The 27,635-nt window shown below is 43.8% G+C and overlaps 1 protein-coding gene across 1 annotated transcript in view; it reads left to right on the plus strand.

Annotated features, from left to right (window-relative positions):
* CPT1A (carnitine palmitoyltransferase 1A) overlaps positions 1-27,635 on the plus strand; it is a 939,552-nt gene that overhangs the window by 847,432 nt on the left and 64,485 nt on the right. The window contains 1 exon segment of the mRNA XM_029583120.1: positions 16,598-16,750. Coding sequence (XP_029438980.1) covers positions 16,598-16,750 — 153 coding nt within the window.

Below are 27,635 nucleotides of genomic sequence, written 5' to 3' on the forward strand. Positions count from 1 at the left end.
ACCAGAAACAAGAGCAAGCGACGCCCGGGCAGCAGAAGGCCGGAGCCTGACAGGGCCAAGTCCAAGGACATATACCGAAGGTGTGGTCGGGAACAAGCTGGAGTCGAGGTACAGTGGAGCGAGAGCCAGTCCTGAACGAAGTCCAGCAAAGCAAGGGTCAAAGCCAGTAATCAGCCCTGAGCATAGTTTCAACAAAACGAGGGTCAAACCCAGTAGTCAGTCCAAGCAAGGCTAGGGAGGGACCAGGAACGAAGTCAGGAACTGGGACCAGGAAGAAGCGTGCGCACCTAGAGGAAGCAGGCCACTGGACGGCGGCATCTCCCCGCGGCACACGGGAGACCCGCCGGGAGCGGGAGGAGTCCGTGGAAGAACAGGGAGAGCCAGAGGAACCCACAGAGGGACAGAGAGAGGCCAAGGAGGCAGCGAGGGTGCGGGAGCACAAGCGGCTAGCCACCACAGCCAAGGAGGATGGGCTGGGTCCAGTAGCCAGGCGCCAGAGGTGAGTAGGCCCGGTCGCTGGCTGCCACGACGGGGACAAGCAACACCCTCGCCTTCTGTGCATGGAAACCTTTATATTTACAAGTGTCTATCATATCTCCATTATCTCACCTTTCCTATAAGGTATACATGTTTAGATCTTTAAGTCTATCCCTATATGCTTTTAAAATGAAGACCACTGCCCATTTAAATAGCCACTCTCTGAACCAATTGCAACAGACTTATATCCTTTTGAAGGTGCAGTCTCCAGAATACACATATTCCGAATGAGGTCACACCAGGGACCTATACAGGGGTAAAATCACCATACTTTTTCTGCTGACCATTCCTCTCCCTATGCAGCCAAGCATATTTCTGGCTTTTGCTGTCGCCTTATCCACCAGTTTGGCCACTTTAAGATCATTACCCTCAAATCCTGCTCTTGTTTTTTGCTTAGAGTATTTTCACTTCCAATACTGTACCACTCCCTTGGGTTTTTGCAGCCTAAATGCATTACTCTGTATGTTTTAAGCATTACATCTTTGCTGCCAGACCCTAAACCATTCCTCAAGCTTCGCTAGTTCCCTCCTCATGCTTTCTATAACTTTTTGACTGTCCACCCTATTGCAGGTTTTGTTGTCATGGACAAAATGGCAAACCTTTCCCAACAATCCTTCCACTGTGTTGTTCATGAAAATATTGAAAACAAATAGTGCATGGACCAATCCCTGAGCCTCACTGCTATTAATAACCCCTCCTCAGAGTAAACTCTTTTTACCACTACCTCTTGTTATCTTCTGCTTAGGCAGTCACCCCTAGGTCCCATACCAAGAGCGCTCAGTTTATTTATAAGTCACCTATACAGAACCATGTCAGAAGCCGTATTGAAACACAGACTAACCTGTAGATGATAAACCATACTTGATTACTGCAAGTTATTGTGCTGCTTATTTATAGACAGTTCTCTGCATATTTATTAAATCTATAAACACTTCAGATAGCATAAAATATAACCAACCTCAATATTCAAATTCTCATTTATCATATCAAAAAACTCAAACCACTATAATTTATAATTTCCAATTAATAAATCAAAACTTCTGTTACATAAATGCTATAAAGACAAATACTTTTATGAGATAAATACCACAAAAAACAAGCCCACATATTCACAGTAAACTTAAATCCATCTGAATTAATCTTGAAAATTAATAAAAACTAACTACTTTCAAATTCATCCTGGTGTATCTCAAGTTCCAGACACTAAACAGCATGGCCTTATGTACACTGCAACCACATTCAGAAAATCTCTGTCCAGAATGAAAACATCCATAGTAGAACCAACAAATCAGACAATTGAGACATATCACACCCAAACATATGGCCATACAACAAAATGGTGCCAGTCAATGGTGTCTGTAGACAGAAGTATTTTTGTGTGTTGGGGAGGGTGGAGGCAGGCCAAAGTGATATTTCCATAAAGAATGCCATCTCCATAGCTTAGCTGCAGCCTTTAAATTAGCTATAAGAAAAGACACAATTTAAAGGGCCTTCCGCAGAATTTATAAATACTGTCCATTTTGACCTTCTAGTAAAACTGCTATTAAAATTATTTGATATCTTCATTCATTCAGTTCTTTACGGATATGAGAGTGAAGTCTGGAATCTATATAGGAAGAGAAAAATTACCATATAATTCCTGCACCTCCAGTTCTGTAACACACTCCACATCCACAGAAATTCCCCCAGCAATAGGGTTTGGATGTTTCCCCTTGCAACTCCAGAAAGGTAAACATTAAGACAATGTTTCACTTAAATATATACTACACTAGGCTGTGCAACTTTCTAGTATATACAATTATGTGGACCCTCATATTAAATGTACTGAGCTCATCTGTGTCAACAAAGGCATTTCAAAGCAGCAGTGTTTGTTTCTTCTTATCTTTATAATTTTTCTAATAAATGCAATTTAAAAACACAGCAGAAGGCCCTTGGGACTTTATCTTATTGTGTATTTTTTTATAGCCAATTTAAAGGCAGCGGTCTATGCTGTGCCAATTTATCTATTTTATTCATTTATTTATTTAAATGTTTTTATATACCGCAAAATAGGATAGGAGTCTGTCTAAGCGGTTTACAATAAAACATTCATAATGCTTACCGACAATCCCCTTGTGGACTGCCTCCCTTCTAAGACTCTGAAAAAGATGCAGGCCAACATGGGGGTTGGATTTCTCTGTCAGGAATTGGGGATTATTGACAGCTGGCGGCTGCATTACCTGCAAGACAAGGAATACACTTTCTATTCTCACGCCCATAATGTGTACTCACGAATAGATTACATCTTGACCTCCAAGTCTTTTTTTTTCTCTCGCATAAAACTGTGTGAAATGTATGATGTTCCCTTCTCTGATCATACCCTTACAATATGTACCTATGCATTGGCTGATGTGGGAAGATGTAAGTCCTCTTGGAAAATGTCCCCTCTACTTATCATGATAAAGAACTTGTTAAACATCTCTGTGCTAAATGGGAGGAGTATAAAGAGCAAAATTTCTTGCAGGATGTTTCAGCTCTCACCTTTTAGAATGCCGCCAAGACTGTGCTCCAGGGTCACATTTTGGCTTATCAAGTATGAAAAAAGTGGCAAGCTGCTCAAAAAGAATTGGACCTCTCCAAATGTTTGGCTCAGTTCAGACGCATGCATGTTCAGTTTGACTTCTGATACCCTTTGCCAATTATTTTATTTATTTATTTATTTATTTAAATTTTTTTCTATACCGTCGTTAGGAAGGATCCGTCACAACGGTTTACAGTAAGGCACATAAAATAAGGATGCTGAGATACATTAATTTACACGTGTGCCATGATGATTCGGTACATAGTTTTCTCAATGATATAATTGGGGAGTGATACAATACTGTCCAAGAACTATCAGTTTAAAAGCAAATCTATTTTATAAGTGTCAACTTCTCATCTTGTGAAGAACGAGAAGGTAGAGTAAAAAACAAATCGAAATACAGCTACGCACTATTTGTTCATATCTCATACTTTGCCTGCCTCACTGTTTCTCCTTCTCTATTTGGTAGGCTAGCTTGAATAGCCAGGTTTTTAATCCTTTTCTGAAGATTTTGTTGTCTTTTTGCAACCTTAATTCTAGTGGCATGGTGTTCCACAGTGTGGGTCCTGCCAAGGATAGTGCTCTCTCTCTTACTTGAGTTAGTCTTGCTGCCTTAATTGATAGGATAGTAAGGAGTGCTTTATTCGCTGACCTTAGGTTTCTGTTTGGTACGTGTACACGGAGGGCTGTGTTAAGCCATTCCGCTTTTTCATTATGTATTAATTTGTGTAAGATGTAAAGTGTTTTGTATTGTATTCTCTGCTCCACAGGTAACCAGTGTAACTCTGCTAGGGTTTCAGTGATGTGGTCTCTTTTACTTTTACCGGTCAAAATTCTTGCAGCAGTGTTTTGTAAGATTTGTAGTGGTCTGAGTGAGGTGTATGGTAAACCTAGTAATAGCGCATTACAGTAGTCGGTGCTTGCAAAAATCAATGATTGTAGGACTGAACGAAAGTTCTTTGGTGTTAGCAGTGGTTTGAGTCTTCTGAGTACCATGAGTTTAGCGTAACCTTATCTAACTTTTAAGGATATATGTTGTTTTAAGCTTAGTTCGGAGTCAATTATAATTCCTAGGTTCCGTACTTTCTCCATTAGTTCAATCTTTTGGTTGTTTTTGAGTGTGATAGTGTTTTTAATGATCTTTGTCTTTTTGCGTTCTAGATGTAGGAATTATGTTTTCTCTATTTTGATTACTAGCTCCATTTGGTTTAGTAATTGCTTTATGATGTCGAGGTACATGTTAGCAATATTCAATGTTTTTTCAATGGTTTCATCTATGGGAAGTATTAGCTGTATATCGTCAGCGTATATATAGTGTGTTATGCCCAGTCCGGCTAGTAGGTGGCATAAAGGTAACAGGTAAATGTTAAAGAGTGTAGCAGATAGAGCTGACCCTTGTGGTACTCCTGTTTGTAAGTTAATTTTTTCTGACATTACATCTTTGATTTGAACTTGGAAATATCTGTTACTTAGATATGATCTGAACCATTTGATGGTTATGTTACTCAATCCTATTTCCTCTAGTCTATTTAAAAGTATGTCATGATTTACAGTGTCAAATGCTGCTGATAGGTCCAGCATCACTAAAATGTAGTGTTTGCCATTGTCAAAACCTCTCATGATGTTGTCTGTTAGTGCTATCAGTAGTGTTTCTGTACTATAGTGTTTTCTAAAGCCATGTTGTGATGCATACAAGATGTTATTATTCTCTAAGTGCTCCGCTAGTTGCTTTTGTATAGTTTTTTCGATTAATTTGGCAATTAGGGGAAGGTTTGATACAGGTCTGTAATTGGTCAGATTAAGCGGGTCGCTGTTCTTTTTTAAAAATTGGTTTAACGATTGCCCCTTTTAGATTATCTGGGATGATTCCTTCCTGTAACGAGAGATTCACTATCTTTGTTAATGTAGGGGATACTGTATTGGCTATTTTTTTTATTTCAGTGGTTGGTATTGAGTCGCATGGGTGGGGGGCAGGGTTTAGTTTTCTTAGCATAGACTCAATTTCCATTTCTGATACCATATCAAATGTTTTCCACTGTTCAACGTCTCTTTTTTTCATTTTGATTTCCTGTTTTATTGTATCTGGAATTTTTGTTTTTAGGTTTTTGATCTTGTCATTGAAAAAGTTCGCTATTTCATTGCATTTATTTACTGGTAGGTTTTGTGGGGAGTTAGATTTGTCATTAGTGAGATCTCTTACGATTGAAAATAAGGTCCTAGGGTTGTTAGTATATGTCTCTATTTTGGTATCGTAGAACTGTTTTTTTGCATTGAGAATTATTTGTTTGTAGTAGGCTAGGTGTTTTCTATACTTGGTTAGGTTATCGGTGTTTTTATTTTTTCTCCATTCTTTTTCTTTCTTTCTTAGGTTCCTTTTGACTTCTTTTATTTTTTCGTTGTGCCAGGTGTTTGTTTGTTTAGGTTCTTTGATGTTGATGTATCTTGTTGGGTTTATCTCATCGGCTAGGTTATTGGTTGTGTGCATCCATGTTGTGGTTGCTGAGTGGCAGTTGGAGTAGTCTAATTTTGTTAGTTTCTCTTCTAACTTGTCTCTCAGCAATTCCGAATTATAGGGTGGTCGATATTTAAATTTAATGGGCTTACTTTTTTCTTGTGATGTTAGAGGTTCAATGAATTTCAGGGTGGATTTTATGAGGAAGTGATCTGACCAGGGGATGGGTGTGTAGTCTGTTTTCATGTGTTCTAAGTGACTGTGATTGATGAATGATAAGTCAAGAGAGTGACCTGCTTTGTGCGTGGGTTTGTCAGTTATTAGAGTGAAACCTAATGCATTCATAAAGTCCAATAGTGTTTGGCAGGTGTTGGATAATGGCTTTGTGTCTATGTGAAGGTTGAAATCACCTAGTACAATAGTGGGTTTTGAAGTATTTAAATGTGTGGTTAGGAATTGAATCAGAGGGGAGATGTTTAGTTCGAGTAGGCTAGGTGGGCAGTATATTAGGCAAATTTGTAGATTAATAGTGTCAAAAAGGGCGATTTCATGGTTTCTCGGCGGAGTAGTTGGTATCAGTTTACATTTGAGTTTTTTTTCAATTATGAGCATTAGCCCTCCCCCTCTTTTATTTATTCTAGGGATTGAAAAAATATCATAGTTCCTGTGAGCTATTTGGTTCTTTAGTACTGTGTCTGAATGTTTTAACCAAGATTCGGTAATTGCAATAAAATTTGGTTTTGTATCATAGAGCAGATCTGTGATGATTGGGGAATTTTTTTGTGATGGACTGCGCGTTTACTAGCAGAAAGGTTAGCCATAATAAATTGTTTGATAGTGGATTAGCCAGGCCCGCAGGGAACTTGATGCATCAAAGGCACACCAATCTTTGCTCTATTATAAGTATAAACTTCATCAGTGGGGCAACAAATCGGGTAAGCTGTTGGCTAAACTACCTAAAAACTCAGGCCCAAAAATGTTCATCCCTAGATTGAAATTTCATAACAAAGATCATGTTGGCATGGAAGAGGTTCTCGTGTCTTTAATAGCTTTTTCCAAAGTCTTTACAAGAGTGAGTCACAAAGTCCATTCCATAGGCAGCAAATGTAACGGGAGATAACCTTTCCAAAATTGTTGGAGGAGGACAAAGTTAAATTGGAAGCACCTATTTCCTCTGGGGAAATTAGAAGGGTGGTTCAGGGGCTCAAGTTGGGCAAGGCCCCTGGCTCTGATGGGTTGGTCCCTGAATTTTTTAAATTCCTGGGAACACAAATTTTTGAACCCTTACATGACATGTTTTGGGAAGCTTTGACAAACAGGTGCATGGGGCTTGAGGATAATTTGGCAACTATTGTCCTCTTAAAACCAGACAGGGATCCTATGGCCCCGGGGTCTTGTCGATTTTTCCTTATTGAATCAGGATGTTAAAATCCTCTTGGCTGTACTGGCAGCTCAGGTTAATAGCTTCATTTGTAACATAATGTCTGTTGATCAGCCTGGTTTTATTTCTCACCACTACTCCTCTTCTAATGTGTTAGAAGCTATTATGTCATTGACATTAAATAGGCGCTTTGTAGGAAATGGTGTGTTAATAGGGTTGGATGCAGAAAAAGTGTTCGGGTGGAATGGCCCTACATCTCATGGGTTTTGGAACAGTTTAATTTTGGGGAGCATTTTATCAGGTGGATACAGACCTTGTATGTCACCCCAGGGCACAAATCATGGTAAATTGTGCACTGTCTTCTCCCTTCATGTTAGAAAGAGGTACGCGCTAGGGGTGTCCTTTCTCTCCCCTTCTCTAGTTCCTGGCGATTGAGCCTTTAGACATTTTGCTGTGTTAAATGCCTTCTTTTCAGGGTTTGCCAATCTGCAGGAAAGTAGTTAAACTCAGCTTGTTTGCTGATGACATGCTTCTCTATATAGCTGATCCACAAGAATGCCTGCCTGATATTATGGCCTGCATTGATACATATGGCTCTTTTTTGGGTTTGGAAATCAGCTATGATAAATCTGTGGCCTTCCCACCTGCTCTGGACCTACATGCTCAGTGGCGAGGTGCCTTACCTCAAGTGGAGAGTGGGGGGTATGAAATACTTGGGAATTTGCATCACATGCACTGCCCATGGCATCTATTTGGCAAACCTAAGCACAGTCTTGAGGAATGTTCGGGCTTTACTTGAGCACTGGAAATCTCTCCCATTATCATTAATGGGGAGATGTGCAGTGGTGAAAATGATTGCTCTCCCCAAAGTGCTTTATCCCCTCCAAATGCTTCACATATGGCTCAAAAAGTCTGATGTCATGCATTTTTGGTCAATCATCTCCACCTTTTAATGGCAAGAGAGGCACCCCAGGCTTAGTTTGGATGTTCTTATGCAAGTTAAACAGCGAGAGGGCTTAGCTGTACCTGATTTACACCTATATAATATTGCTTGTCTTTTTCGGTATATCCAAGAATGGGTCTCATGTAAGTATGATGCAGAGAGGCTGATGAGGGAGTGGACTAGTCTTTATTGGGGATTTATCTACTTCACCTTCCCAGGTCAGCATTCTGAGGTTTTAAACTTAATACTTTTTGGCTTGGAGCCTTGCAGAGGGTGTGGCAGTGGTGGAGGGCCCACATCTGGGGATCCAATACTATCCTTTCTTACCGCTTACTGAGGGTTCAGACCCGCATTCCGTGCGGATCTGAACCCTCAGTATTTCATGCCTGGTGAGAAAAGGGCCTGTTTTGTCTGGGGCACCTAGTGGATCCTGAAGAGCACATTTTTTCTTTTTTCAGTGACTCCAGGACATCTCTGTAAGTAGGCACTTTTTTTGCCTACTTTCAGAGTAGATATCATGCTATGGAGATTAGTTGCCCCGCCAATATTCTTTCCCAGGCCCCATTTGCACCAAGGCAAACGAGCACTGCACAGTTTGGACTGCAAGCGAGCCTTAGGCTTCTATCTGGAGCGGACAAAAGCCCATAGAAGGTCCACCCAACTTTTTGTTTCTTTTGATAAGAATAGGTTGGGCGTTGCCGTTGCCAAACAGACAATATCCAATTGGCTATCAGATTGCATCTCCTTCTGTTATGCCCAGGTGGGACTGCAACTTGAGGGTCATGTCAAGGCTCTTTCCATCAGAGAAGTTCTTGTGGAGGAGATCTACAAGGCTGCGGCAAGGAGTTCTCTCCACACATTCACATCACATTACTGTCTGGATAGGGATGGCCAACATGACAGTAGGTTCGGCCAATCTATTCTCCAGAACCTGTTTGAAGTGTAGAACCCAACTCTTCCAATCTAGGGCCCTTTGTTTGGTTTCAGGCTGTCTCCCTCTCTGTTACCAACAGCACCGGTGGTGTTGTGCCTGTTGGCACCTGGTTGCTGTTTTGTCGGTTCCTTTTTTTTTTTTTTTTATTGGGGAGCAGCCTGAAGCTAGGAATTCACCCATGTGTGAGGACTACTATCCTGCTTGTCCTTGGAGAAAGCAGAGTTTTTTACCTGTAACAGATGTTTTCCGAAGACACCAGGATGTTAGTCCTCACAAAGCCCTCCTGCAACCCTGCGGAGTTGGGTTTCTCCTATTAATTTATTTTATTTTATTTTAATCATAATTCTATGTTACAAGACTGAAGAGGGACCCCCATGTGGATGCATGGTATAGGACATGCTGGGCATGAAACTTTGACATAAGTTTTCTGCATCGGGCTCCATCTGCCCCCCGATATTCGTCTCGAACCCTGCACCCAGACCTTCAAAAAAGAAATTAAAGACCTGGCTCTTTAAGCAGGCCTTCACGTAACTCCTCTCAACCCCCCCCCCCCCCCCCCCGTACCAACATACATCCCTTCACCAGTGTACATACTCTCCTCTGTATATATTCCTCCTACGAGTTCTCTCTATTACCCCTAATCCATCTTACCTGCTTCTCTATTACTTCACCTCCCCTTTGCCTATCCTGTCCCCCTCTATCCTTTAAACTCTACTCGTTAATTATTAAGTTGAAACAGTTATTTGTTATTTCCTAGCGTGTAGCAGATGGACTCAGAACAAGTTGGTATAGTGTGCTCGTGCTAGCAGTTGGAGACGGATCTGACGTCAGCACGGGTACATATACCCCCACAGGAAGTGAAGCAACTCAGTAATTTCCGTCTCCAAAGCAGTTTGGAGCACCTGCATGCTCGCTGAGCGTGTTTTCCAATACTACTTTCTGCTTTCTACTTTCTAAATTTCTAAGAAGATACCAGACGACAAGCCCCGCACTCCTACGGTGATACCCTCGGGTCCCTCCCCCAGTTGAGTTTCCCAAGGTGATTTCCGTGATCCCTCGGAGGTCTACGCCTCGGTCCGGTGGCCGGACCGCGGCAGGGATCTAGCCCCCAAGCGAGAAAGGCTCGGGCGTGGCTGAGAGGCGCCTCGGACCCGGTGAGGACTTAGCCCCGAGTGAGACGAGTTCGGTGGCTTAGAGGCAGCGGGTGCACTTCCTCGAGCGCGGCGGTGAAGATATTTCCCCTCTCCCCCTGCAGCCGGAGACCGCCCGGGTTACAGCCGGGAAGCGCCGAAGATCAGGTAAGGCGTACATCTCTTACTTTTTGGTCTCCGAGGTACAAGGATCGGCGGCGTTGCCTGCATGCGGCATGCCGTGGAGGTTGCCATTTTGTCTGCCTTGTTCAGGTATTGAGCGCCCACGGATAGGCGCACAACGCAGTAGATTGCTAGGCGTATGTTATTGAGCATATTATTGAGCGCATATTGTATATTATTGAGCGCATATTGCTGAACGCATATTATTGAGCACATATTGTATATTGAGCGCATATTGCTGAATGCATATTATCGAGCGCATATTGTATATTGTTGAGCGCATATTATTGAGCGCATATTGTATATTATTGAGCGCATATTGCTGAACGCATATTATCGAGCGCCTATTGTATATTATTGAACGCATATTATTGAGCGCATATTGTATATTATTGAGCGCATATTGCTGAATGCATATTATTGAGCGCATATTGTATATTATTGAGCGCATATTGCTGACAGCATAGTATTGAGCGCATATTGCTGAACGCATATTATTGTGCGCATATTCTTCTTGAGCGCATATTATTATTGAGCGCATATTCTTGGCAGCATATTGCATAAGGGCTGGCGCCTTGCATTCGCAAGACGCGATGGAACACTTAAACGCCCCGGCGTCTCCAGAGGCGGCACCTCCTGATTCCGGCTTGAAAGCTCTTGGCCTGTGCTCAGCGTGCCAGCTTAGAGCCATGCAGAGCGAGGAGCCAGACTCCCTTTGTGCCCAATGTGAGGAGTCTCGGGCCAGGACCAGTCTCAACCGAGGTTTACCGACAGTTCCCCAGGGGCCACCCCGGATCTAGCGGGCCGTCTCGAACAGCCAGGAATCCCGGGGGACCTGGTACCCCGACGGCTAGAGACCGCTTCCATTTCCTGGATGGACTTATTTAAGGGGATCCACGCCTTTGTACAGATGCAGTCGGCTTCCCGTCCAGGCCCTGCTGCCCCGGCTGACCCTGCCCCGGACCCTCTCGTCCTTACCGCGGGCACCCGCCTCCGGCCAGTCCGGCTCATATGGATCCTGATGTCTCGGAGGACGAGTCCGGACTCCCCGAGGAGGGGGAACTTCCCTCGGGGATAGAGCCATATCGAACTATGAGGCGGTTCTTTCCCAAGGAAGATCTCTCCGACCTGGTTTCTCAGTGCCTGACTGAGTTGGCTATTCCAGGCCCCAGTACCATGGAGGCATCCACTCAGAACCCCCTCCTGGAGGGTCTTCGTCCGGCCCGCCATTTCCCCTTCCTGCAAGCGGCACAACAGCTGATCGATTTGGAGTGGAATGCGCTGGAGGCCTCATTCAAAGGGGGTCGGGCCCTGTCTGGCATGTACCCCCTGGACCCGGCAATCAAGGATATGCTGGCGTGCCCTCAGGTGGACGCCTTGGTTAGCGCTGTGGTCAAGCGCACTACCATTCCAGTGGAGGGGGGCGGCCCTCAAGGAGGCTCATGACCGACGCCTGGACGCCATCCTGAAACAAACCTTTGAGGTGGCAGCTCGGTCTCTGCAAATTGCAACCTGCTGCACAGTGGTGACGCGTTCCTGTTTGTCACAGGTCAGGAACAATGCTCCGGCAGCGGACATGGAGTCAGCCCTCTCGTTCCTTACGGATGCCGCCTCCGACCTAGTCCGTACGACAGCCAAGGGGGTCTCATCCTCAGTAGCAGCCAGGAGGCAGCTCTGGATACGGAATTGGTCAGCCGATGCTCCTTCTAAGACACGTTTCACTAGAATGTCGTTCAAGGGGTCTCTCCTGTTCGGCAGCGACCTAGATAAACTGGCCAGCACATGGGGCGCCCCTCCAGTACCTCGACTGCCGGAAGATAGGTCCAAGAAGAACCAGCGCATCTTTCCGAGGCCCTCCAGAGGTAGAAGCTCCCAACGCTTCATTCCCTATAGGAGTCGCTACCAGGCACCTCGTCCTCAGGCCAGGAACCAGTCCTTTCGGACCAAGCAGCACAAGAGGGGAGCCGGCTCGGGTTCAGGTCCCGGCCGCACCTCACAATGAGAATCAGCCGATCCATCCGGGGGACGAAGCCATAGGGGGCAGGTTAACCCTCTTCTACCCCAGATGGGTCGAGATTACGTCGGACCAGTGGGTCCTCGCCATCATCCGAGAGGGGTATTATCTGGACTTTCATCACATCCCCCGGACAGGTTTGTGGAATCTCCGTGTCCAATCCACAAGAAGCCAGCATTGGAAGCTACCCTGGCGAGGCTCATGTCCTTGAAAGCCATAATCCCAGTACCTGCATGGGAAATGGATTCTGGGCACTATTCCATTTATTTCATGGTACCCAAGACTTTCCGACCCGTATTGGACCTCAAGTCAGTCAACCGATACTTAAAGGTCCCGAGGTTTCGCATGGGAACTCTGCGCTCAGTCAAGACCGCAGTACAGCCAGGGGAATTCCTCACGGCCTTAGACTTGTCGGAAGCCTACCTGCATATCCCGATCCATCGGGATCATCAGCGCTACCTACGCTTCTAGGTTCTAGGACGACACTTCCAATTCCGGGCTTTGCCCTTCGGGTTAGCCACGGCACAGCGAACCTTCACCAAGGTGATCGTAGTGGTAGCAGAGGCGCTCTGACGGGAAGGAATCCTTGTCCATCCATACCTAGACGATTGGCTGATCATGAGAGGAGAGCCATCGGGCAACCAACAGAGTGATCTCCCTTCTGGAAAGCCTGGGATGGGTAGTCAACCTAAACAAGAGTTGCCTACAGCCTTCCCAATCACTGGAATACCTGGGAGTCCAGTTCGACACCCAGGCAGACAAAGTCAGCCTAACCACCAAGAGAAGGTTAAAACTCCAGACGCGTCTACGGTCCTTGATGGGAGCCAGCCGGCCCATAGCTTGGGATTATCTGCAGGTTGTCGGTCTCATGGCATCCACTCTGGAAGTGGTACCCTGGGCGCGGGCCCATATGAGACCACTACAACGCTCCCTCCTCTCTCGATGGAGCGCACGCTTCCGGAATTACTCCGTGCATCTACCTCTACCTGCCAGAGTGCGGACCCAGCTACGGTGGTGGTTGCAGTCCGACCACACGAGCAGGGGGTCGAAGATGTCCTCCCCCACGTGGACTCTGCTCACCACAGATGCCAGCCTGAGCGGATGGGGAGCACACTGCGAAGAGCTCACCGCCCAGGGGCGGTGGAACAGAGAAGAGTCGGGGTGGAACATCAACCATCTAGAGGCACGGGCAGTCCGGTTAGCCTGCCTGCAATTTGCTCACAGACTGCGGAACAGAGCAGTCAGAGTGATGTCCGACAATGCCACCATGGTGGCATACATCAACCGACAGGGCGGAACCAGAAGCCAACAGGTGTCCCTAGAGATAGCCCCGCTGATGGCTTGGGCAGAGGCGAATCTCCAGGACATTTCCGCCGTCCACATTGCCGGAAGGGACAACACCGCGGCAGACTTCCTCAGCAGGGAAAGCCTAAATCCGGGAGAATGGCAGCTGTCCCCCACAGCCTTCCAGATGATTGTGGATCAGTGGGGGACTCCGGACATGGACCTACTAGCAGACAGGTCCAATGCTCAAGTACCCAGATACTTCAGCCGCAAGTGAGATCCGTTCTCTCACGGGATCGACGCCCTGGTTCAACCATGGCCTCCAGGGACCCTACTGTACGCCTTTCCACCGTGGCCCCTGCTGGGCGCCCTTATACACAAGATTCAGAGGCACAGGGGCCTAGTTCTTCTAGTGGCACCAGACTGGCCAAGAAGACCTTGGTATGCGGACATGAGAAGACTACTGACAGGGGAGCCCCTTCCCCTGCCTCCTCTCAGGGACCTGCTACGTCAAGGTCCCATCCTCCACGAGGATCCGGCTCAATTCTCTCTTACGGTCTCGCCATTGAGAGGGCTAGACTGAAGAAAAGAGGTTACTCGGAGCCGGTGATAGATACACTCCTTCGAGCGCGCAAGTTTTCCACATCCCTCACCTACATAAGGATCTGGAGAGTATTTGAAGCCTGGTGCGACACTCATGGCACCAATCCACATGCGACCACAATCCCTATTGTTCTGGATTTCCTGCAGGATGGGCTTCAGAAGGGTCTCTCCCTAAGCTCCATCAAGGTTCAGGTGGCTGCGCTGTCTTGCTACGGTCCCAGGAGGGATGGCAAGACCATTGCCACACACCCAGATGTTTCCCGCTTCCTGAAAGGAGTCAAGCACATTCGTCCGCCTCTGAAGTGGCCAGTGCCCCTGTGGAACCTCAACATAGTTTTGGATTTCCTCGTGGGATCCACCTTCAGGACCTGTCTCTCCGTTCGCTAACTTTGAAGATGGTGTTCTTGCTGGCAGTGTGTTCAGCACGCCGCATTTCAGAGCTACAAGCGCTGTCCTGCCGTGATCCCTTTCTCAGGCTCACTCCAGAGGCTATCCATCTTGGCACGGTTCCCTCCTTCTTACCTAAAGTAGTCTCACAATTTCACCTCAACCAAACCATATCCCTGCCAACCACGGCGGGTTTGAAGAAGTCGGAAGAAGGGCGTTTGCTACGCCATCTCGACATCGGCAGATTGCTGCCCAGATACCTGGAAATGACAGAAGCAGTACGAAAGACGGACCATCTGTTCATCCTTCACAGGGGGAAGAAACAAGGGGAAGCGGCCTCTCGGCCCACCATCGCCCGCTGGATCAAAGAAGTTATCAAGGCGGCCTATGTAGAGGCAGGAAAACCACCGCCTCTACAGGTCAAGGCTCATTCTACCAGAGCGCAAGCAGCATCTTGGGCAGAATCTAGGATGCTGTCGCCCGCGGAGATATGTAAGGCGGCGACGTGGTCCTCCCACCATACCTTCTCCAGATTTTACCGTCTGGATGTCCAGGCCAGGGAGGACACAGCATTTGCGAGGGCAGTCCTATGTGGTCCTCAGGCAGCCTCCCACCCAGTTCGGGAGTAGCTTTTGTACATCCCACTTGTTCTGAGTCCATCTGCTACACGCTAGGAAATGTTGAGATTACTTACCTGATAATCTACCTATGTACATATGTTCCTGATTTATGGTTCCCAGTTACATTTAATTGAGTTTATGAAAGTTCTCTTTAATAGTTTTCCTGTATACTTGTGTTTAATGTATTCTGCCTTGAAGCGACTGTTTTAATGTATTTCCGCCCTGGAGGCGACTGTTCAGTTCCTTGTAAACCGGTGTGATATGTATTCTTTACAGGAACATCGGTATATAAAAATTAAAAATAAATAAATAAATAATCTCCTTTTCCTTAGTGTATGCAGATGGACTCACCATCCCGCCCGGCTGCCAGTATACATGGGCAAGGTAAGGCATGTCATTTCTTACACGAGAGTGTCCACTCTACCAGGTGTCGACTCCTTCCGGTTGGGAACGCTGGCAGTCTCCAGCTCCTATCAATCGGTCAGGGGAATCCTGTTTCACTAATTCATTGATCGGTCAGTACACATATATCCATAACGGCTTTTGCAAGGAAGATTACTGAGTTGCTTCACTTCCTGTGGGGGTATATGTACCCGTGCTGACGTCAGATCCGTCTCCAACTGCTAGCACGAGTACACTATACCCACTTGTTCTGAGTCCATCTGCATACACTAAGGAAAAGGAGATTATCAGGTAAGTAATCTCAACATTATGTAACTTTTCTTCTTCCCTTCCTTTTCCATTTCCTCCTCTCTATCCGTTTTATGTAAACCAAAGTGATGTTCCATACGAACTTCGGGATAGAAAAGCGTTACATAAAATAAATAAATAAATCTGATGATGTTACCCATGTGTGAGGACTAATACCCTGCTGTCTTCGGAGAACACCTGTTACAGATAAGCACGTAAAAATCCTTGCTGCAGTGGCTGTTAGTGTTATGTGCAGAAAATGAGTTTTGAAGAGCAGGTTAAACTGTGTGGAACTCTGAGCACACCTTATTGCACTGACCTGTCTGACCGCTTGCTATGGCCACTCCAAACTCACCTGAAGGAACAACAGTAAAGAAGGGACTGGATTAGAGAGGAGTGGCTTTAATATTGTCTGCTTCAGCCTGAGTCTCACTCTCTCAAGCTCATTCCCTTCAAGCTGCTTGGGGGAGAAGGGACTGGAACATGAAGCAGAGATTATTTGCAGGAGGCTGAGGCAGCTGTTAAATCAGCCCTACAGGAATGATTGAATGAGCATGGGGGAGCTTCATGTTTGTTGATTGCACTGCAGGTTGTCAATTATGTGGCAACAGGCTAATTTTGCAGTTTCTCCCTTGGCTGCAGAATCTCAGGAGCTTGGGGGCAGTATCTAACATGCAAGAAAAATAAAAGTTGATGGCTTCTTTTCCAGGAGATTGTATAGAGAGTGTACCCTTTATTATGCCATAACATAGCTAGCCATCTCAGCAGCAGGTGTGTGAGCATTGGTTGACATTGTACCTTGACTAGATGACTGATGAGTTGCTATTTGGCACTGTATGTGGAGTCCATAATTACATCTCTCTCTCTCTCCCCTTCTAGAATGAGCAGAGACTGAAGCTGTTCAAGGTGGCAGCAAATAAGCATCAGCACATGTATCGCTTGGCCATGAGTGGTGTAGGCATTGACCGCCACCTATTCTGCCTCTACGTGGTGTCTAAGTACCTGGGAGTTGACTCACCCTTTCTGAAGGAAGTAAGAATCCTTAACACTAGCTCTATGTCCCTGTGTTTCTGTCTTTTCTATCTCAGTTATTCTTTTTCTGTCTCTGAAGGTATACACAGAATATAATGATAGATAAAGACTGTAAAATCTTTCTAGCCTGCCTAATTTCCTTTCCTGTTGCAATACCACAGAAGAGAAATTCTCAACTTCGTGCTGGAGGCACATGTAAGGAGATTTGTTTTTCAGGATACTCACAATGAATATATATCAGGCAGATTTACATACATTGGTTTTCCAATTTGCAATATATATTTCATGTATTTTCATTCAGGATAATTTTCAAAACCATTTACTCACTTAATAAGGACTTTTTGAAAATTAACCAAGTTGTTTGAGTATGTATGCAAAATTGAATGAGTTGTATGGAAAATTGCTTCCACATGTACGTTTGTATAAAGGGTTCGTATAAAGGGTTTTGTATAAAGGGTTTGTATAAAGGGTTCGCACTCAAAACGCGGGGAGTAGCTGGCTTGTTACGGCAGTTACTACCCCAAACCAAATGTGCCTGATACTTCACTTTCCATGCATATCCAGCATGGTTCTCTGCTGCATCGGCATGGGAGAAAGACTGATACATCACGCATTTCCAGCATAGCTCTCTGCTTCAACGGCAGGGGAAAAAAAAAAAAAACAAAAACAAAAAACTGATGCTTCACGCATATCCTGCATAGCTTCAACGACAGGGGTGAAGAAAAAAAAGGATTCGCAATCACAAAGCGAGGAGTAGCTGGCTTACGGCGGTTACTACCCCAACCAAATGCGCCTGATACTTCACTTTCAATGCATATCCAGCATGGCTCTCTGCTTCTACAGCAGGGGAGAAGAAAAAAAAAACCAACAAGAGCTGTACAACATAGTCTAGGTAAAACAAATAAGCATGGGTGTAGCTTGCTTATCGCGGCGGTTACTGCCCCTACTACCCCTAACTAATCAAGCTAGATATTTCACTTGCATGCAGCTCCATCACTGCTCTCTACATTAATGGTGGGGGTGGAAGGGGAATAGAACAAGGAGCTAAGAGTAACAGATAAGAATGAGAGAAAAAATGTGTGAGGCTTGCTGGGCAGACTGGATGGGCCATTCGGTCTTCTTCTGCCGTCATTTCTATGTTTCTATGTTTCTATGTATACATGGAAGCAATTTTGCATGTACTTTTAAGCATATTTAACAGAGGCATTCCCAGGGGAAGAGTTGGAATATGGAAATGATTTCAAAAGTATGTGCATAAATGCATGTGTGCACATTTATACCAACTCCCAAGCAAGCATAAATGTGTGTGCACATACCTGATCATTTTTTTAAGTGGACTTGTGCACTTAAGTGCAGTTTGAAAATGAGGGCTGAAGTCCACATGCACTCACTACAGCAGTGCTTCTCAACTGCCAAGCCCCATAGTATGGGGAGGCTTAGAGGGAGAGCCACAGTGCAGGATAGATTAGTGGATAGAGAGGCTATGGTGGGGGAGTTGGGTGAAACTCTCTGGCTGGGACTTGGGATTCTCGGGTCAGAGGTTCCTTTAACCAAGGGTCCGTGGGTCTTTTTTTAGTTCATTTATGTATGTATTTATTTATTTATTTAAAATCTTTCATATACCGTCGTTAAGTTATTTACCATCACAACGGTTTACAAGAAGGCACATATAGTAACATTAAGTGTTTAAACCAGGTAAAATGTTACAGAAATGCCAAAAATTATTCTGTAACAAAGTGTATTTTAATATTCAATTATATGATGAGTTTGTTTGTCTTGACCTTTTGATACCTGTTTCACTTACATGTGAGTTTCAATGTTTAGAGGTGTGAATTAAACATTCCCTGAAATGCTTCCTGTTCCACATGCAGGTCCCCAGAGGCAGGCAGAGCTCCAGAGTTTCAATGCGTGGATGAGACGATGGTGCAGGGAAGAGGGATTCAGCTTTGTAAGGACTTGGGGAAACTTTTGGGAAAAAGGGAGACTTTTCAAAAAGGATGGGCTCCACCTTAACCAGAGTGGAACCAAGCTGCTGGAACTAATTTTCAAAAAGGAGATAGAGCAGCTTTTAAACTAAAACAAGGGGGAAAGCCGACAGTCACTCAGTGCATGGTTCGGAGAAATGTATCCTTGAAGGATACTAATGAAACAGGAGAGTTAGGGCATCCCAACAAAGAGGTTCCATTAAAAGCAAACATATTCCATATGCCTATATGTAAAAAATCACCAAAGCTAATGATTTCCGAATTATCCCAAACAACAGAAATGCATGTTGTTAATCCAAACAAAAAACACACTTTGAAATGTCTGTATGCCAATGCCAGAAGACGTAAGATGGGAGAGTTATAGTGTACAGCAGCAAATGATGAGATTGACATAATTGGCATCACAGAGACTTGGTGGAAGGAGGATAACCAATGGGACAGTGCTATATCAGGGTACAAATTATATCACAATGATAGGGAGGATCAACTGGGAGGGGGTGTGGCATTTTATGTCCGGGAGGGTATAGAGTTCAACAGGATAAAGATCATACAAGAAACTAAATGCTCAGTAGAATCTATATGGGTAGAAATCCCATGTGTATTGGGTAAGAGTATAGTGATAGTATACTAACGTCCACCTGGACAAAATGATCAGACAGATGATGAAATGCTAAGAGAAATCAGGGAAGCAAACCATTTGGTAGTGCATTAATAATGGGAGATTTCAATTACTCCAATAATGACTGGGTAAATGTAACATCAGGACTTGCTAGAGACATAAAGTTCCTGGATGTAATAAATGATTGCTTCATGGAGCAATTGGTTCAGGAACCAACAAGAGAGGGAGCTATTTTAGATTTAATTCTTAGTGGAACGCAAGATTTGGTGAGAAAAGTAACGGTGGTGGGGCCACTTGGCAACAGTGATCATAACATGATCAAATTTAAACTAATAACTGGAAGGGGGACAATAAGTAAATCTGCAGCTCTAAAACTAAATTTTAAAAAGGGAAACTTTGATAAAATGAGAAAAATAGTTAGAAAAAAACTGAAAGGTGCAGCTGCAAAGGTTAAAAGTGTTCAACAGGCATGGACATTGTTTAAAAATACAATCCTAGAGGCGCAGTCCATATGTATTCCACGCATTAAGAAAGGTGGAAGGAAGGCAAAACAATTACCATCATGGTTAAAAGGTGAGGTGAAAGAGGCTATTTTAGCCAAAAAAACATCCTTCAAAAACTGGAAGAAGGATCCATCTGAAGAAAATAGGATAAAACATAAGCATTGTCACGCTAAGTGTAAAACATTGATAAGACAGGCGAAGAGAGAATTTGAAATGAAATTGGTCATAGAGGCAAAAACTCATAATAAAAACTTTTTTAAATATATCCAAAGCAAGAAACCTGTGAGGGAGTCGGTTGGACCATTAGATGACAGAGGGGTTAAAGGGGCTCTTAGGGAAGATAAGGCCATTGCAGAAAGACTAAATGAATTCTTTGCCTCTGTGTTTACAAATGAGGATGTTGGGGAGATACCAGTTCTGGCGATGGTTTTCAGGGGTGATGAGTCAGACGAACTGAACGAAATCACTGTGAACCTGGAAGATGTAGTAGGCCAGATTGACAAACTAAAGAGTAGCAAATCACCTGGACTGGATGGTATGCATCCTAGGGTTCTGAAGGAACTCAAAAATGAAATTTCTGATCTATTAGTTAAAATTTGTAACCTATCATTAAAATCATCCATTGTACCTGAAGACTGGAGGGTGGCCAATGTAACCCCAATATTTAAAAAAGGCTCCAGGGGCGATCTGGGTAACTATAGACCAGTGAGCTTGACTTCAGTACCGGGAAAAATAGTGGAAACTATTCTCAAGATCAAAATCGTAGAGCATATAGAAAGACATGATTTAATGGTACATAGTCAACATGGATATACCCAAGGGAAGTCTTGCCTAACAAATCTGCTTCATTTTTTTGAAGGGGTTAATAAACATGTGGATTAAGGTGAACCAGTAGATTTAGTGCATTTGGATTTTCAGAAGGCGTTTGACAAAGTCCCTCATGAGAGGCTTCTACGAAAACTAAAAAGTCATGGGATAGGAGGCGATGTCCTTTCGTGGATTACAAGCTGGTTAAAAGACAGGAAACAGAGAGTAGGATTAAATGGTCAATTTTCTCAGTGGAAAAGGGTAAACAGTGAAGTGCCTCAGGGATCTGTACTTAGACCGGTGCTTTTCAATATATATATCAATGATCTGGAAAGGAATACGACTAGTGAGGTTATCAAATTTGCGGATGATACAAAATTATTTAGAGTAGTTAAATCACAAGCAGACTGTGACACATTACAGGAGGACCTTGCAAGACTTGAAGATTGGGCATCCAAATGGCAGATGAAATTTAATGTGGACAAGTACAAGGTGTTGCATATAGGGAAAAATAACCATTGCTGTAGTTACACGATGTTGGGTTCCATATTAGGAGCTACCAGCCAGGAAAAAGATCTAGGCATCATAGTGGATAATACTTTAAAATCGTCGGCTCAGTGTGCTGCAGGAGTCAAAAAAGCAAATAGAATGTTAGGAATTATTAGGAAGGGAATGGTTAATAGAACGGAAAATGTCATAATGCCTCTATATCGCTCAATGGTGAGACCACACCTTGAATACTGTGTACAATTCTGGTCGCCGCATCTCAAAAAAGATATAGTTGCGATGGAGAAGGTACAGAGAAGGGCAACCAAAATGATAAAGGGGATGGAACAGCTTCCCTATGAGGAAAGGCTGAAGAGGTTAGGGCTGTTCAGCTTGGAGAAGAGACGGCTGAGAGGGGATATGATAGAGAGGTCTTTAAGATCATGAGAGGTCTTGAATGAGTAGATGTGACTCGGTTATTTTCACTTTCGAATAATAGAAGGACTAGGGGACATTCCATGAAGTTAGCAAGTAGCACATTTAAGACTAATCGGAGAAAATTCTTTTTCACTCAACGCACAATAAAGCTCTGGAATTTGTTGCCAGAAGATGTGATTAGTACAGTTAGTGTAGCTGGGTTCAAAAAAGGTTTGGATAAGTTCTTGGAGGAGAAGTCCATTAACGGCTATTAATCAATTTTACTTAGTGAATAGCCACTGCTATTGATTGCATCAGTAGCATGGGATCTTCTTAGTGTTTGGGTAATTGCCAGGTTCTTGTGGCCTGGTTTGGCCTCTGTTGGAAACAGGATGCTGGGCTTGATGGACCCTTGGTCTGACTCAGCATGGCAATTTCTTATGTTTTATGTTCTTTATTTATGGATTTCTCTAATTTAAGACCTATCACATCACTGTCATCTTTAGCAAAAACTCTGGAATCAGTAGTCCTATTTCAACTAAAAGATTATCTAAATGAATATAATATATTAAACCCAAACCAACATGGTTTTAGAAAGGGACATTCCACGGAGACCCTCCTTTCTTCCTTTGACACTTTCTTAAGAGGATTTGACTCTTACACTGAATATATGGTGATTTTTTTTAGATATCTCAGCAGCATTCGATACGTTGGATCATAAAATTTGATATCTGTTCTTCAACGTATAGGAATTCATTCTACTGTATTAAACTGGTTCGAAATTTTCCTCTCAAATCGCTCCTGTCAAATTAACATTGGATCTTGTTTTTCTCATTACTATTCTCAACCAACTGGCGTACCTCAAGGTTCTTCGTTATCACCTATATTATTCAATATATATCTGCTACCATTGTGTCACATTCTATCCTCATTTAAACGTGCAATACAAAATTTATGCTGATGATATCCAACTTTTTGTACCTTACAAATCATCCTGGTCAGAAACCTTATCTGTGATTCAATTATATATCAATACCATTGAACAATGGATGGCCCATAATCGCTTAAAACTTAATAAAAAGAAAACTGAAGTTTTATTTCTGAGCTTTATATCGAATTCCAGTAATGCTCCTCCAGCTAACATTACGTTGGGAAAAGATGTTATTCAAGTTACCAAAATTGTACGGAACTTGGGAGTTTGGATTGACTTCAATTTATCTCTTTTACAGCATATATCTAAGGTTGTAAAAAACTCATTTTTTAAACTTCATGTGTTAAAGCGGTTACGGCCTCTATTATTCTTCAATGATTACAGATCAGTTTTGCAAGCTTTGATCTTTTCAGGTATAGATTATTGTAATGGGTTATACTTAGGCTTGCCAGAATCAACTATCAGACCCCTTCAGTTAATCCAGCATTCAGCAGCCAGGCTTCTTACAGCGACACCCATGAAACAGCACATTTCTCCCATTTTGCAGAGACTACATTGGTTACCAATTAAATACCGAATAAGCTATAAAATTCTCACACTTATTCATTCCCTATTAAATAATATTGATTCAATGTGGTTATGCTCCACACTAAGAGTTTACAAACCCTCAAGAGTTCTTAGGTCAGCTGGAAAAAAATCTATTAGAAATTAATTAGAAATTAGAAAAGGCGGCTTTAAATGTAACAAGGCAAAGGGCCTTTTCTGTTGCCGGACCTATCTTGTGGAATGCTCTACTGGACTCCTTGAGACAAATACACAATAGAAAGGAATTCAAAAAAGCTTTAAAAACTCATTTTTTTAAGGAAGCATTTGGGAACCTTGAATCCGTTTAACAATAGTTAACTCTAGGGAAGAAAGACAGTTATATGCTGTTTTAATTAGTTAGGGTTTTAAAATTTGTTTTTGTTTATGCTCGTCTTTCTATCACTTATTTGTAACATAGTAGTTAAAGTTTGCCTTGATCTCTTATAGAATATTTTAGTTTTTATTGATCAATATGTTAAATGTATTTTTTTATTCTAACTTTATTTTTTACTTAATTTATTTTTTATTTTATTTTAGTTTTTTATCTTAAATTTTTTGTTATTATTATTGTAAACCGCTTTGTTCAATCATGCTTTGGTAAAACAGTATATAAATGTGTTAAATAACAAGTTGAGAAAGCCTGTGGGTAAGCAGACTCTCTCCTCCTGGTTGGCAGACTGCATATCTTTTTGCTATCAGCAAGCAGGCATTCCATTTCAAGACCATGTTAAAGCACACTCTGTGAGGGCCATGGCGACTTCAGTAGCACACCTACGATCAGTTCTGCTTCCTGACATTTGCAGGGCTGCCACCTGGAGTTCTCTCCACACCTTTGCAGCCCACTATTGCTTGGACAAAGCCGGAAGACAAGCTTCCATCTTCAGCCAGTCTGTCCTTTACAACCTATTTACAACGTGATGTACCTACACCCTTCCGCCTGCCCGGTGGGGTTCAGGATGCCCTCTCCCAAATTCCACCCTAGTTGTTGTGCCTGTTGCACGCATTTGGGTACATTTGGTGCATGTTCGGACATCCTCAGCTCTGTTCTCACGCATATATGAGGACTACCATCCTGCTTGTCCTGTGAGAAAGCAAATGTTGCTTACCTGTAACAGATGTTCTCACAGGACAGCAGGATGTTAGTCCTCATGAAACTCGCCCACCGCCCCGCGGTGTTGGGTTCGTAACGTTTTGTTGTTTTATTTTTCGGCACTGCCTGTAGCTTTCAATTAAGACTGAAGGGGGACCCCTGCTGGCTGCAGGGTTGGTGCTATGCTGGGCATGCCCAGTAGGGGCCAGTCAAAGTTCTGGAAACTTTGACAGAAGTTTTCCATGATTGTGCTCCATCCTGACGGACTAACATCCTGCTGTCCTGTGAGAACACCCGTTACTGAAAGTAACATTGCTTTTTCACTCAACGCACAATAAAGCCCTGGAATTTGTTGCCAGAGGATGTGGTTAGTGCAGTTAGTGTAGCTGGGTTCAAAAAAGGTTTGGATATGTTCTTGGAGGAGAAGTCCATTAACGGCTATTAATCAAGTTTACTTAGGGAATAGCCACTGCTATTAATTGCATCAGTAGCATGGGATCTTCTTAGTGTTTGGGTAATTGCCAGGTTCTTGTGGCCTGGTTTGGCCTCTGTTGGAAACAGGATGCTGGGCTTGATGGACCCTTGGTCTGACCCAGCATGGCAATTTCTTATGTTCTTAAACTTAACATTCACCTGTAACCCTTGAAGTTAAAAACATAAGACAAGTTAAAATTCACTGCCATTTTACTGCAGAGTTTAACTTTAAGAGGGTAATTTTAAAACAATCCTTATAAGCTAAAGTCTGTGAATACTTTGTACCTGTAGATATGATCCAGAATTTTCAAAGCAGATTTATGCAGATGAATCTGCTTTGAAAATTTGCAAGTACACACACAACTCTCCACAGCATGTTGCGCAAGGTTAAACCTTCTCGATAGCAGGGATAACTTTTGCTTGTGGATTTACATGCACTCTTTTGAAAATCAGAAGTAGATGCATAAATCCTGATCCTGCCCTCATCCAGCCCCTAGAATACCTATTTAGTCTTTGCGTGAAAGTATGTGCAAATCATGTTCCATGTATTCTTTTACATGCATAAGCACTAGGGCTATTTTCAACCTGTTTTGTGTCACAGCACACCTGCCACACGGATCACTTCATTGTGGAACACCACCCAGTTCCCCTTCATCACTTTCTCTTCTCTTCCTTCTCCTCCCACTTCTCCCACCCCACTGGCATCATCACCTTCCCTCTGCCCCCATCCCTTGGTAACATCACCTTTTCTTCCCTTCTTTCTCTCTCTCTCTCTCTCCCCCCCCCCCCCCCCCCGGCATCATCATGTTCTCCTTCCTTCCTTCCTTCTTCTCCTACTCCCTAACATCATAAACATCTATTTCCTCTTCCCTGGCATCATCATTATCTTTCCTTCCCTTTCCCCTACTCCTGGCATCATTGTCACCTTAGTAATGACAGCAGAAAAAGACCAAATAGTCCATCTAGTCTGCCCAGCAAGTTTCTTATGGTAGTAACTGCTGCTCCATGCAGATTACCCCCAAGCCTTGTGTTATGGATTGTAATACCACTAGCAACATTTTTATGGAGTGAGCAGCCTTGATAATTCAGACAGTGCTCATTGAATGACCTTTGCTTTTGGCTTTTGCCGTAGAAGCAGTCCAGCACGTTTTCCAAAATGTCTGCATATCAGTACCCCGGACCGTAAAAGTCAGGTAGTGTTGACTGTTATCTGAATCCAAGTCCTCTTTCACCTCTACTGTTGAAGTGGAGAGCGATGTTGCAATTGTATCAAAATCATGAAAGTTAATTGATTAAGGGTAGTAACTGCTGCTCCATGCAGGTTACCCCCATGCACCCTTTTCTTCATTTCCAATGTCTAGCCTTTAGGGATTAACAGTGTTTATCCCATGCCTTTTTAAATTTGTTTACTGTTTTTGTCCTCACCTTCTCTTCTGGGAGGGCATTCCAGGCATCCACCACCTTCTCCATGAAGAAATATGTCCTGATTTTGGTTCTGAGTCATCCCAACTGGAGTTTCATTTCATGAGCCCTAGTTCTACTTTCTGCTTTCCAACAGAAAAAGTTTGAAGTTCATGTATCATTAAAACCTTTCAGGTATCTGAAGGTCCGTTTCATGTCTCCCCTGCACCTCCTCTCATCCAAGGTATACATATTCAGATCCTTCAGCCTCTCCTCATAAGTCTTCCAATGCCGACCTTATATCATTTTGGTCGCCCTTCTTTGTACTTTTTGAAATACGGTCTCCAGAAGTGAACACAGTACTCCAGTTGAGGCCTCACCAAAGACCTGTACAAGGATATTATCACCTCCTTTTCCTTACTGGTTTTTCCTCTCTCTATGCGGCCCAGCATTCTTCTGGCTTTAGCTATCACCTTGTCACATTGCTTAGCCACCTTCAGATTGGTAGACAGTATTACCCCAAGGTCCCTTTCCCAGTCCGTGCACATTAGACTTCACCCCCCCACCACCACCACATACAGTTCTTTTGGATTACCATACCCCATATGATTTACTTTGCCATTCTTGGCATTGAATCCCAGCTGCCAAGCCTTCAACAAGCTTTCTTAAATCACTTTTCATTCTCTCTGTTCTCACAGGACAAGCAGGATGGTAGTCCTCACATATGGGTGACATCAAGAGGATGGAGCCCAAACATGGAACACTTTTGTCAAAGTTTCTAGAACTTTGGTACCTGCTAGGCATGCCCAGCATGGCACTAACCCTGCATCCAGCAGGGGTCCCCCTTCAGTCTGTTTGTTTTCCGCACAGCAGTAGCCATGCCGGTTAAGGAGCTCTCTAGAGATTTTTGACAGGAATTTTCCTCATGGAACTTCTTTCAAAATTTTCAAAAATTTCTACCCCATAGGAGTCCCCCTATTGATAACAGTACTCCGCAGTCGAAAGGTAAGGTTTTACCCTCGTTGCGGTCGATTTCCATCGAGTTTTCCCTTCGGGTCCTAGTGGCCATTGACCGCACCGTGGCAACATTTTTGTCGAAGCCATGGCGTTGGGTTTTCATCGTTGCCCTGATTGTCCTCGAACAATGTCCATCACAGACCCGCATAGATTTTGTGTATTGTGTTTGGGGTCCGACCATGACATGCTAACTTTCACCAAATGTGCCCAAATGACACCAAAGGGTCGTAAGGCCCGTTCAGAAAAAATGGAATTTCTTTTTCAGTCAAAACCCCCAACTCCATCGACCGCTTCGACTTCATCTGAGCCGGTGCTATCGACCTCTCGCTAGCAGCGGGACACCGGTGCTGTCCAACCAGCATCAACTATTCCAAAGGTGTCGACCTCTTCCTCATTGCCTCAGGAGAAGGACCGAGGAGAATATCATGAAAAGCGTTGACACCGTCATTGGAAGGCTCAGTCCGCTGATCCAGGCAAGCTCTCGGCATCGGCGTCGATAGAGCCATTGATAAAGAAATCCCGTCCTGAGAAGGCCCCATCCTCCTCTGCGACTGGGTCACCGAGGCATTC

This window comes from Rhinatrema bivittatum, chromosome 17 (genome assembly GCF_901001135.1).
Source record: "Rhinatrema bivittatum chromosome 17, aRhiBiv1.1, whole genome shotgun sequence".
Lineage (NCBI taxonomy): Eukaryota > Metazoa > Chordata > Amphibia > Gymnophiona > Rhinatrematidae > Rhinatrema > Rhinatrema bivittatum.